Here is a 12,487-nt window from a genome sequence, read left to right as displayed (position 1 = left end):
ATAAATATGTGCAACAAGCATCTAATGACCAAGTAAGAAGCGAACACTACTGTTCAAAAGGTGTCTATGATGTCTGTAAGAAGTGCTCACCAAGGCTGCATTTATTTGATTAAGAGTACAGTAAAAAAAAAAAAAAAAAAAATTGAATTACATTTTTTCTATTTTAATATATTTCAAAATTTGTGATGGCAAAGCTGAGGTTTCAGCAACATTACTTCTTCAGTGTCACATGATCCTTAAGAAATCCTTCTTACATGCTGATTTGCTGCTCAGGAAACATTTCTAACAGTTGTGATGTTTAACATATCTATGGAAACCCTATTTCTGGATTCTTTGATGAACAGCATTTATTTGAAATTGAAACATTCATAAATGTCTTTAATTTAATGCATTCTTGCTCAATAAAAGTAGGCTAATAATACAAAGGACACCTATGTCCACTTTGGGCCCACAGTATTTGGAAAAACAGTTAGTTTGAATAGAAAGGCACGCATTCAGTTTCATGGACTCACCCCAGATGATTTCAGCTGTTTCTGCTGGTCTATTTTGATGAGCTGAACCTTGGCTTTCTTGAGCAGGTTGAACATGCGCTTGTTAGCTCCTGAAAGGCGAGGGCGCTGGTTGGCGGTTTTCTCCTCAACGTCAACGGCAGTTTTCTGAGTGTCCTCAGAAACCAGTGCTTCTGATTCTTTGAGATGCATCTCATCAAAGTCTGAGAAAGAAAAGAAGCATAGCTGAACTTTAAGACCAAGAGACTGTCAATGAGGCAAGAAGTACTTGACAAACCTTGAAGTCAAAGAGAAATGGCATTTGCAATAAAATACAGTTGATGAAAACATTTAACCAGCATTAGATTAACTGTTTACTAACATGACAATTTTAGAAAACAATTAGAAGATCTAGGAACATGGATTTCGAAAATCAACTTTGAGTTTAAGGCAGTTAGTGTTCATTTGTAGTTAAATGTTTAGATAAATAAAATCTTGACCTACCTTTGCATTTATTGGGAAGTGAGATGTCTGTATGAATGGAGAACTCATCTGGCAGGTCATCCTCTTGGATGTCTTTTGCCTGGTGTTGCGCCAGCAACTTGGCACTCAGAGCTCGTACACAGATGGAGACTTTGCGAACAACCCCAGGGGTGTTGAGATCCTCAATCTTGAGTTTTGCTTTTTCTTTCTTCATGTGTCTGAGAGACTTTATTAGACTGGCCCCTTCTTCCAACTCCTTCTTCTCTGTCTTTGCAGGGGATGATACAACTTTACCCATTTTTTCCTTTGGGGTCTTTTTACGCCTAGCGAGATTCTGTTTGAATTTAAGCTTTTTGTATAACCTAAATTTTGATGATTGCACTTTGAATTTTGTGGATTTCTTCTTCTTTTGGATGGGATCAAGAAACGAGTCCACTGTAAAATCTTTGGCAGATAGCAAGGTCTCCAATTCCTTGTCAAGATCATCATCGAAGGTATACACGTCGTCACTGGCAGGCTCCAGCACTCCCCATTTGAAACTGGGATCTCTGAGTAGCGATCGTCTTTTCCCAGGTTGCTTCTCCTCATTGAAGATCTCAGCGTCGTCTGGTGATTTAGGTTTTGATTCCCAAGTGGAAGACAAATCAAGATCAGCTTCACTCAAAACAGTATCTTCATCCTGAGACTGAAGGGACCCAGGTTCACCTTTTTCATTAGAATCACGTTTCTTTGATTTTGGTGGTAGACCAAGCTTCTTTTGGGAGTTCTTGCGAGGAAGGTCTGACATACCAAGATCATCCATGAACCTCTTTGGCGTTTTGATAACCCGAGAGGATCGGGCACTCACGACTGGCATTATGAAATGTCTGATGGTTTTCATGAATTTTGTTTTGCTGTGTTGGATGTCTTGTTCTCCGTCCGTTTTCACAATCATAGAATCCTTTTCTGCCTGATCGGAAAGTTGATCTCCGGTGGTGTTCTCCAGTTGCTTTGATAAGAGCCTGGCCTTTTTCCATCTACCCTCTAATGACTGAAGACTCGAAATTCGTTTCCTCTTATACTTTGTTGAGAATATACCAACTAGTTTAGGCTCCTCTACTTCAGAGCTCGTCATCGGTGGATGATCTTCACTAACCTCAACCAACTCCTTCTTTAGCAATTTTGAATTTTTAATCCGCCGTCCAATCAGAGATTTTCGTCTTCGTTTGACCTGCTTTATTCGTCTGCGTGAAGGACGAGGTAACTGTGGCTGATCCTTTGTGGAAGGCTCTAATACTAGAACCTCTTCAGTTTCGAATGATGGTGTCTCAAGCTTTATCTCCAGCTGGGGTTCTGTTTCGAGAAATGGTTTGATTGGAGGTGATTCAACAGTTTGTTCAATGACCTGAGTTTCGGCTGCTTCAGGTATTGGTTCTGTAGTTGGTGGAACGGACCTTTTACCTTTTTTATGCGTAACTTTACTAGAATGCCTTTTTGGTTTGGATTCTACAGGCGGTGCCGCTGCTGTTGGTGATACTGGCGATTCCTCCACCTGAGATTCGGTTTCAGTTGCAATTTCAGAAGGGTTTTTTTCTTGAGATGCATTCAATTTACATTTTCGCCTATAAATTGTCCAGTGTTTATGTTTTGCACGCTTCTTCCGAGCAGGGTTTTGACGTAGTCTTTTCCTTACTTTAGGGGCTGGAGTGGTAGCAGTCATTTCCAACACATTCTCACTCTTCTCTGAATGCTGATGGTCTTCGACTTTTGCGGGTTCTTTTATTTCAGGTGAAGTTGTGACTTGCTGAATTAAAAAGGACTGCTTTAGACTGCTGTTTTTACCTGGTGAGGACATAACTTTGATTTGAAGTGGTGGAACGGTATCCTTACTGATCGGATCTTCTGGGTCCGTCTGAGTGGCCTCTTCTGGATGTGCTTCTGTTGCAATTTCTGACCTTTCAAGAACCTCCTTGTTCTCCTTTTCTGGGGTCTCCTCAACGGCCACGGGGTTCTCTGGGCTTTCGGGAATTACGGCACTGGCAGTGTTCTCTACATTTTGTGACTCCTGTGAAGAACTGGTTTCCAAAATGTCGGAAGGAGCGGATGTGGATTCTGCTTCTGTAGAAACATCTACTTCCTCATCACATTTAGCAGGAACTTCTGCCTCTGTGCTGGGGCTTTCGTCTGCTTTGCTTGGACTCTCTTGGACTTGAGAATCTTGGCTTTTGATTTCTTGGGTTTTACTTAGATTCTCTTGAACTTGGGAATCTTTGCTTTTGCTTTTCACCAGTGTGAGAGTCCACACAAACTTGCAGCGTTTCTTGCGAGACCTGGCTTTTGGGTTTCGTATCCTGGTTAGTCTCAGACCTGGAATTCCGACAATGTCATTGTCGAAAGCGAGCTTTTGCGGATCATCAGATGAAGGGCCAAGATCTTTTGCAGATGGTGAATGAGGCTCCTTTTTCCTTTCGGATTCTTTGCGATTTTTCTTCTTTTTCTTTTTGTCTTTTTTCTTCTTTGAAGGTGGCTTGGACTCATCAATTGTGGAGACCTCTAACAGCGACTCTGCTAAACTCGGGTCACCAGATTCCTGTGGAACATTTGAGGACCTTCTACGTTGTCTCCTAATCACAAGCTTATTCACCTCTGATGCTTCTTGTGCTGAATTTTCATCAGGTTTTGGCTCTATACTTTCACTGGGCAGTGGATTTTGAGACCTTCGAGTTGATTTCCTCAGCTTTAGTTTTTGTTCATTGGCCTCTTTTTCAGGATTTGTTTGTGGAGTGGATTCTGATTTCTTGTCAGCAGATCTTCCTCGCCTTCTAGTAACAACCTCCTCCTTTGCCTCACCAGCACTGCATTCACTGGCTGGTACATTTGTCTTTAATTTCACGTGAGCACTTGAGATTTGGGCACATTGACTCTCGGTAACTTCAGATTTGATTTCCTTCTGCTTTTTACCAGATTTACGTTGCGCTGATGGAACTGTAACCACTTTCTTTTTAGCCACCAACTTGATAGTGATTCTCGGAGTTGACTGGGTCTCCTGTTTTGTCAACCCTCTTTTTCTCCTGCTGCGCTTCTCCAAACCTCCATCAGCATCACCACCACCACCATCATCTACAGATGTGTCCTTTAGAGACTCTTGACTGTGAATTTGCTGAACAGAACCTGAATCATTGTGAGAATCTTGTGAACCTGTGCTTTCTACTAAAGGGGACACTGGAAGAGACCGCCTTTGACGTATCCTCTTTGACGACTTTGCTGAAACACGATTACCTGAGACAGAATGAGTTCAATTACAATTCAATTATATTCATTCCACTGTGGTTAAATATAATCAAGTGATTCAAACATTTACACCACAGGCTACAGTGACTATCAAACAGAGACTGAAATAATAAGTAGGCTATCTTTTAAACTAACTACGCCAACATTATTTTGGAGTGCTTGAAGTGATGTTGCACAAGATTGTAATATGTTATGAAATTGTATGAAATGAATTTAAGATAAAAAGCCATACAAACAATGAAACGACAGACTTTTTTGATTCAAGATTGAACAAGATTCTCAGGACAATTTGCATCTGAAGACACACTTACGTTTATATGCATTTCGTCCAGCGCGAACCGGGGCACTGCTATTTTCATCTTGAACTTCAAAGCCTTTGAATTCAGCTCCCTGAAAGTTAAAAACAGAAGCAAGCTTTAACACATTTAAATTTAAGTGTAAAATGTTTCAAGTGCACATTTGATTTGTTTGTTGCCTTCATGCTTGATAAAGTATGAGTTCACATCACTACTTGCTGTAACATGGTACACATTACATAAACCATCGTTCAAAAGTTCTGAGGTCAGTAAAATATATATATATATATATATATTTTTAAATACTTCTGTTTTTATTCAGCAAAAAAATGATAAATTGATCAAAAGTGACAGTAAAGACATATCCATTTCAAATAAACACTGTTCTTATAAACTTTAATTTCTTCAAGAATCCTTTAAAAATATTAAGTTTATATTAATGCTTATATTAATATTAATGCTTATTATTAACATATTAAGCAGCACAACTGTTTTCAACACTTATAATAAGAAGAAATGTTCCATGTGCAGCAAATTGGTATATTAGAATGATTTCTGAAGGATCATATGACACTAAAGACTGTAGTAATGATGCTGACAAAATTCAGCTTTGCACCACATAAATAAAATATATTACAATAGAAACAGTTATTTTCAAATTGAATAATATTTTACAATATTACTGCATTTGCTGTATTTATCAAATAAATAAATAATAGTAATATTATATAATTGTCTAAATTATATATAGTGCTATTTTGTACATTGCTTGTTTATATATTTGTATATTATTATTTTATTATCTGTGTCCTGTCGCTGTCTTTTTGTTGCACTGTGGAGCTTCACTATAACAAATTCCTCGTATGTGTAAACATACCTGGCCAATAAAGCTCATTCTGATTCTTCTGATTTAATACATTTTATTTATAAAACTCCATCACACTCAAAGCGCTGCAATACAATAAATAACCGCTAAATAACCAGAAATACAGTTTGGTGACCAAAGAAACTTCTCTCAAAAACATTAAAACAAGCTTGTAGACGCCAAACCTTTGGATCTTACATAAACTGTCAACACAAAAGGAAAAAGTCAGTTAAAAAAAGGAAAATTGAAATGAATAAATTTGCATATTTTTCAAAAATGTTGCTGAACCTTTAAAAACAGACAGCACGTGTTTTAAGAGACCACTGTACATTTATAAATAGGTTATCATTCATAAAAGTTGTGTGACATTTTTCTGCATAAAGGGCTGCAGAGTAGATGAACGTCTTGTTCGAGATTCATCGAGTAATACATTTCTGTATTGACAAGGATTTTGGATGTAGGCTAAATTAGGCCTTAAAGGTGGTAAAACACTGAATTGTAGAAAACATAACTCCCTTATTCTTGTTCTGCACTTCATGCTCAAAGACAAAGTAAGAACTGAACTGAAACAACTCATCTAGTCGGTTGTGTGAAACAACACAACTGGAACAGCTCTGCTGTTAACCACCCTAGTGACCCTGAAATAACTGATTAATTATTTAGTATTATGAGGTAAAACACAGTTCACCAATACATTTTCTGCTACTTTAATAATGTTTTAAAACATTAAAAATGATATCATTTTTATAAGTTTAAAACAAATCAAACACTGGTCGATATAACGTCCTATACACAATATTAAAACAGACAGCATGTTGGTAGAGCTTGACCTGGTAAACTTGTAATGGCCGCACAAATCGAGTGTACAGAAGTTGTTAACCGAAACTGTAAACTTCATAGAAGCTAATACACAGACGATGGCCCTGTATCTATTTTTATATGAGGCAAGTGTCAGAGCATGTCTTCAAGCCTTCAAAGTCCACAAAACTTTTACCTTGATCATTCTTTTTTTGGTACGTTTCTGCTCAGAGAACACAACACAAAGTAACCCTAGCACATTTCCAATTAGAGAATTTTAATAAATTGTTTTACACAGAACACTCATGAAGCTAATTAAATAGTTTAAATCCAAACGAAACTCTAAAACCACACATTTCCATGACTTTAAATGTTGTGGAAATCTCAAAAACCCTAGTACTTCCAGGCATAACACTGACCAGCATAGACACAAATATATCAGTCCAATTTAATCACTAAACTAAAACAGTTACCACATTATATACAACCACGAATGGTTCACACTAACTTTAAACATTTGGAAAAATCTCACACTAAAATCTCAACATTTAATAGGCTAAATAATATTATATAGTAGCTAGCTATGCCTTTATAAATGTAACATGACAACTTCATCGTTCTTTAGAAGTTTTGTGCTCAAGGTCATGATGCTAGAAGAAAGATGCCAATAATGCTATAAAGACCATAATACAAAACCATAATAACAGGGCTGACCATTTGAAGTTATCGCCTAGAGACAAACTTACCAAAATATACATGATAAAGTTGTGAATATAAGCAGTTTATGATGGTTGTAACTAGACTGATGAATAACCTGAAAAGTATTTTTGATAAAATATTGCGCTTACTAAAATCTAAATATATAGAAACAGACAAAATAAGCATGCTGGCTTTTATTTCCACATATTTTTGCAATATAAATATGCATTTACACCATTGGTTGCTAACACACAAGGGAATTTAGAAACACTGACAAGGGACAGATTAATATGCATCACCATGAGGCATATTACATCAAAAAATAAAACAAATTCACTGGATTTAGGCTGACTTGTTAGGATAAAACCTAAGTAACACAGTAAAAGTTAGTGTCAGCTTTGCATTGATAAAGTCACTGTTTTCATATACATATTCATTGGCTCAAGCCTATTCTCTCTAAGCATCAAACTAATATCATTGTTCTTCACTGCAGGTGATCCAGCACTGCATGCTCTTATCAGCAATCTGTCAGAAGAATCAAGTCCAGCAAACTGGGTGTTGCAACTGGTGCATGCATAGAAATAAAAACAATATGCATGTTCAAAAAGAATCAGATAACGTTTATACGCAACTTTTAACTGTATGAATTAAACAAAAAAAATCAAACTGCATGATCTCTGACCCTCATTCTGCTGTAAGCTACAATGCAACAGTAATTGCCCCCCTCCTCCTCCTCCGTGTTTTAATGTAACGCTATACGGCAGACACTGCGCTCGCGCTACTTGTATTCTTACTCCTTCCTACGAAACACAGCCACGTAAAACAAGTGCACTCTGGTGCATTTGAATACTGTCGTGAAAAACGACACTTCGGCCCATGCACTCACCTCTTCGCTCCCACTCGAGCTGTATCCAGCCTCTACCAGGCTCTTGTAGCTCGCCTCAAGCCCGAGAAGGCGCAAGTGAGACTGGTCCTCGTTCAGCGCGAGCACCAGGCAGGTGGGCCTCGGGCCTCCGTTGGAGGAGATCTCGTCTAGATCTGTCCCAGAGCGGCCGAGCTGCCATCGCTTCTCCGAACGCAAACGGCTCCGCGACGACCAAGGCCGACCGGGGAAGCGACCCCGCGCCGCGCCTATACCGCCTGCGCCCATAACGGCAGCCGCGGTTGCTGATCCGCATCCCGCTGCCGCCATCATCGCATCAACAACAACCCCGATAGACAGAAACTCAGGCTGCGAGAAGAGGGAAAGCGCTGAATGGGAGGAGGGTGGACGCCCGGTGCACTATGGGACGTGTAGGCTGAGATTGAAGTGTGCTTCCACAACTCAACTTCTAGACAAAGATTGAATATAGTGCTTTTTTTTTTTTTTGCTGATAATATTTTTATTATATTATTTTTTTTATATAATTTTCAAAATATATAATACAATAAAAAATGAAGTGTCATGCATGACCACTTAATTTATTTATTAATTTACTTATTTAAATATGCACTATATTTATAATTACTAAAATGATTTATTGTTTATAATTATTTAAATCAAATAAAACTGGAAATGTGGAAAAATATTTATGGTTCTAGAGGTCAGCAGTAAGGCGTTATAATAATTTCATTATAAATCAGTCATTTCAATAATTTAAACCCTTTCAATAGACAAAATGAAAAAACAAATCTCATAGTTGCATCTCCGTATTATATTAGAATATTTCCCTCCTAATGTAAATTTATTCTTTTAACATTTAGTAAAATATTTATTTTAATGGATTTTGAGTATTTTCGTGACCATTTAGCACATTGTTCCTGCACATGTAAGTAATTATAATATCATAAATTATATTTAATTTAGCTTTTAAATACTATTTATTAAATATCACATTATTATTAGCTTTTTATTTATATGATGGCAGTATTTGGCGTATTGACTTTAATTTATGCTGATTATTAATTACATTTCACTGCTAGTTATACTCTGTATAATTGTGTATGTGACAAATAAAATAAAAAAATCTTGAATTTAAATGTATTTTTACAGCAAAACTGTCAAAAAAATATTGCAAACATAAAGGCAATTAAAATTAAACATCTGCGAAGATATTTAGTGGTGAATTGTAATGAAAATAATAGCTTTTACGCATTTTTTTTTTTTTTTTTTTGTGACTTTCACGCATTACGCTAATAGCCCAAAGGGTTAACTACAACCTCTGAGTCTCACGTCCCTGAAAACTCCATTACCCATCATGCACCACGGTGGAGTGACGTCACGCCATAGTTTTCATCAGGAAGCGGAACCATAGAAGTTGTTTCCCCCTCGCCTTTGTTGTGTTAAACCCTCCGTTTTCTCGCTTGAGCTCGTCTTTTAAGGTATTCACCCTCCTTTATTAAAACAAACGATCCGTGTGAGGTTTTAGAACAGACGGTCTGCCGTCAGCAACCAGCTATTATTCGCTCGCGGTCCAGTAACGAGGTGTAGATTAGAATGATTTTCATCTTAATGCTTTAATCGTTTACACTGTTCTCATTTTTTTCGGCTAGATGATTTGATTATGTGACAAAGCTGTGATGGTGGTTTTAATGCATGATGTTCTGCAGTAATAGCAATCATGTATTATGGCAGTACTGTTTTATGTTGGCAGATGGCAGCAATGTTGCAGCATATTGATCAATTCAGTTGCATGGATTTATTAAGTGTTTTCTTTATAGGAAACATTATGAACCTCGAACGGATGCCGAATGAGGAGAAGCTTAGCCTCTGTAGAAGATACTACTTGGGTATGTTGTGAGAGTGGGGTATCATAACAGGATGTGTTGTTCTTGTTGTTGTTGTTGTTGTTGTTTTCATTGTGCTGATTTGCTCCTCAGGTGGCTTCGCTTTTCTCCCCTTCCTCTGGTTGGTGAATGTTCTGTGGTTTTTCAGAGAGGCGTTTTTAAAACCAAATTACACCGAGCAACCCCAAATAAAATCATGTGAGTATGTGACATGTGATCTCTGTTCTACCACATTGTTGTGGGTGATATTCCTCCATGCAACTCTTTCCACAATCGGGTTTAAAATGTGAAAAGGATCTGCCTACACAGACTGAACTCTATGTCGGTGTCAGTGTACGCCGATATTCAGATAATAAAGTCTGGAGGGAACTTCATTGCTGTTTACCGTGCAGAAATGTTCAGAGTATATTTACATAGCAGCTCCAAACAGTGTTCCCTCGCTGGAATTCTTGAGCCGGGTTTGTGTAAACTAAAGTGTGTTTATGTGCAAGGCTCATAATACTTTTAAGGGCAAGAAGCACTTTCTGGAGTTACATGTGTTTATCAGTCAGCTGTATTAAATACAATGCTTTATTTAAATCGTAAGGTTGTCTTATTGTGGATATTGCTCTGCATTATGGTGAGCATTGTTGCTTTTTCAGAACTGCTACTACATACTTGTAAAATGTCATTTAAGCAACTTTGGATAAAAGTGTATGGAAAATGCATAAATGTATATAAATGTAAAAACAAAATAATTAACTTTAAGTCAAAACAATAAGTACTGTTATTCTGCTATAAATAAAATTCTTAATCTGTAAACTAAGATTAATAGTTGGCATCAATGGGTGGTTTCTAATGTATTACACGGATTAATTTTAATAATTTTTTTATTATATATTGTATTTGTGCTTTGTGGTTAGTTAGCCCTATAAAGTCTGATATTTGAAATAATAGTCAGAAATATCTTAATTAAAAAAAATAAAAAATTTATATATTTTTTTTTTTAATTAAATGTCATTGAATTTTTTTAGACAAAATCCAAAAAAAATAAAAAATCTGAAAACTTTGTCAATTTATTTTTCTTGAGTATCATTTTTGATACATTAGGCTTTTATGGGTCACATTTTATAATAAAGTGAGAATATGAATCTCACACTTGGAGAAAAAAAGTGCCTCAATTTTATTCACAGACTAAAACTGAAAAAAAAAACAATTGGTGCAGTTTCTGATATTTATATGGCCAAAAAGTACGATGAAATTCTCATAGCTTGTAAATGCGATCTTTATAACAGTATTGCAAACTACATGCATAAAATAAAAAAATATACCTACCTTTATTTTTATGATCAAAGCTCTGTAGTTTTTATTGATTTTACTAAGAAATAGTGAATGGAAAACCATGTAAAATTAAAATGTTACTGCCGATATATAAGTTATTAAGTTTACTCCATAAAAATGACCACAATCTGACAGTGGACATTTTTATAATTACACTAAAAGGCCTTTTATTTGCTAAAATAGTATGAACTATCAATCAGATGACAGTAGGTATGTAGTAGGCTGTGTAAAACAGGTTTTTCATCTTTTAAGTTTTGATCATGCTCATAACTTAGAAATTTGCATATCAAATATGACACAATAGACTTCATAGGTTTAACAGTTCACTGTGCTGTCCGTGATGTATGTTAGTTACAGTTTGTGACGTCTAGGATGTTTCTTCTGGCCTCCACAGATTTAAAGAAGTCGGCTCTGGGGCTCATAGTGTGGGTGGCCGTGCTGACGACGTGGATCACCATATTCCAGCATTTCAGAGCACGGTGGGGTGAGGTGGGAGATTACCTCTCCTTCACCATTCCCCTCGGCACAGCCTGATCACATCTGCTGCATTACAATACCAATTTGTTTTTTTATTCTCGCTATTTTTCTCCTCTCATCGATAAGATGCTCCTTGGCTAATTTTACCAGTGTCGTGGTGTAGAAGATAAACTGGATCTGTCTGGGAGTTGTGGTATTTTGAGAATTGATGAAATCATTTGTTGACTGAGTGAGATAATATGGACACGGATGCACCATGCTAAAGCGCAAGCGTTCATTTCCAGCACTACTACTTATTTCCTGTTCCTTCTTTCTTTAGTTTTAGCTGAGATGTTTATTATGTTATATTTGAGATCACACATTCATATTATTAACTCTGACCTCTGTCAATGCATTGAAAAGAATATTACAAAAATGATCTCCGGACCAGGCAGGTCCAATCAAAATAAAGTCTTTGAATTGTATTTTGGCTGTTGATATGACATGTAATATTATTGTTCTCAAAGAAAAAGGCCATTCATTTTTTTCTGCTATAAATCATTTGGATGGACAGTAAAATCCACATATTTGTCCATAAATATAAAATTGTGTTTTGCACAATTTAAAATAAAATCAGAAAATGTTCTGCTGTGCCATTGTCTTTATCATGAACTGTGAAATACAGAAACATATGGAAATTTATTATTTCAATAAATATAATTATTTTAAATATATATATTAAAAAAGTTGACTTTTATATTTATTTATATCTATATATTTATTTAGTCCAGTGGTGTAATAGAAAATGGAGATTTTGTGCATTTTAACTGTTAAAAATATATATATTAATATGTTTATGATTTGTTTATGTTTATCATCATGTCTATTTATTTGAATAATAGAAAAGTGAAATTTTTGGCAAGCAAAAATACATTTTTACTTAATGTACTTATTTTTGTAGATGCAACATATAGGAATATAACTGGAAGGAAAAAAAAATGTGTCAATTTTTACCTTGTCTATGTCCTGGGTTGTGACATTATAAT

General features: G+C 36.2%; 2 protein-coding genes across 4 annotated transcripts in view; one reads left to right on the top strand and one right to left on the bottom strand.

Moving 5' to 3' along the window:
- Positions 1 to 8,150, bottom strand: part of kmt2bb (lysine (K)-specific methyltransferase 2Bb) — a 36,933-nt gene extending 28,783 nt beyond the window's left edge. For all 3 annotated transcript variants that reach the window (XM_079392446.1, XM_079392447.1, XM_079392448.1), the window contains exons 1-4: positions 7,786 to 8,150; positions 4,553 to 4,631; positions 993 to 4,229; positions 513 to 712 (exon numbers count right to left, since the gene is read on the bottom strand). In XM_079392446.1, the coding sequence (XP_079248572.1) occupies positions 513 to 712; positions 993 to 4,229; positions 4,553 to 4,631; positions 7,786 to 8,094 (3,825 nt within the window). In that variant the 5' untranslated portion in view covers positions 8,095 to 8,150. The remainder of the gene's footprint in view (positions 1 to 512; positions 713 to 992; positions 4,230 to 4,552; positions 4,632 to 7,785) is intronic.
- Positions 8,151 to 9,153: 1,003 nt separating this feature from the next.
- Positions 9,154 to 12,090, top strand: LOC306854545 (gamma-secretase subunit PEN-2-like). Its single transcript, XM_079392671.1, has 4 exons — positions 9,154 to 9,260; positions 9,600 to 9,668; positions 9,759 to 9,863; positions 11,380 to 12,090. Exons 2-4 carry the CDS (start codon positions 9,608 to 9,610, stop codon positions 11,517 to 11,519), a joined length of 306 nt encoding a protein of 101 aa, XP_079248797.1. The 5' UTR covers positions 9,154 to 9,260; positions 9,600 to 9,607; the 3' UTR covers positions 11,520 to 12,090.
- The last annotated feature ends 397 nt before the right edge of the window (positions 12,091 to 12,487 follow it).

The sequence above is a fragment of the Barbus barbus genome (genome assembly GCF_936440315.1).
Source record: "Barbus barbus genome assembly, chromosome: 34".
Classification (NCBI taxonomy): Eukaryota; Metazoa; Chordata; class Actinopteri; order Cypriniformes; family Cyprinidae; genus Barbus; species Barbus barbus.
Note: the sequence above shows the minus strand (reverse complement) of the source record. Positions and strands in the feature narration are given on the sequence as shown.

Coding starts and splice junctions, on each gene's coding strand:
- LOC306854545 (XM_079392671.1), top strand. CDS start 9,608: ATGAACCTCGAACGGATGCCGAATGAGGAGAAGCTTAGCCTCTGTAGA. Junction 9,669..9,758: donor CTGTAGAAGATACTACTTGG/GTATGTTGTGAG, acceptor TTTGCTCCTCAG/GTGGCTTCGCTTTTCTCCCC. Junction 9,864..11,379: donor GCAACCCCAAATAAAATCAT/GTGAGTATGTGA, acceptor TGGCCTCCACAG/ATTTAAAGAAGTCGGCTCTG.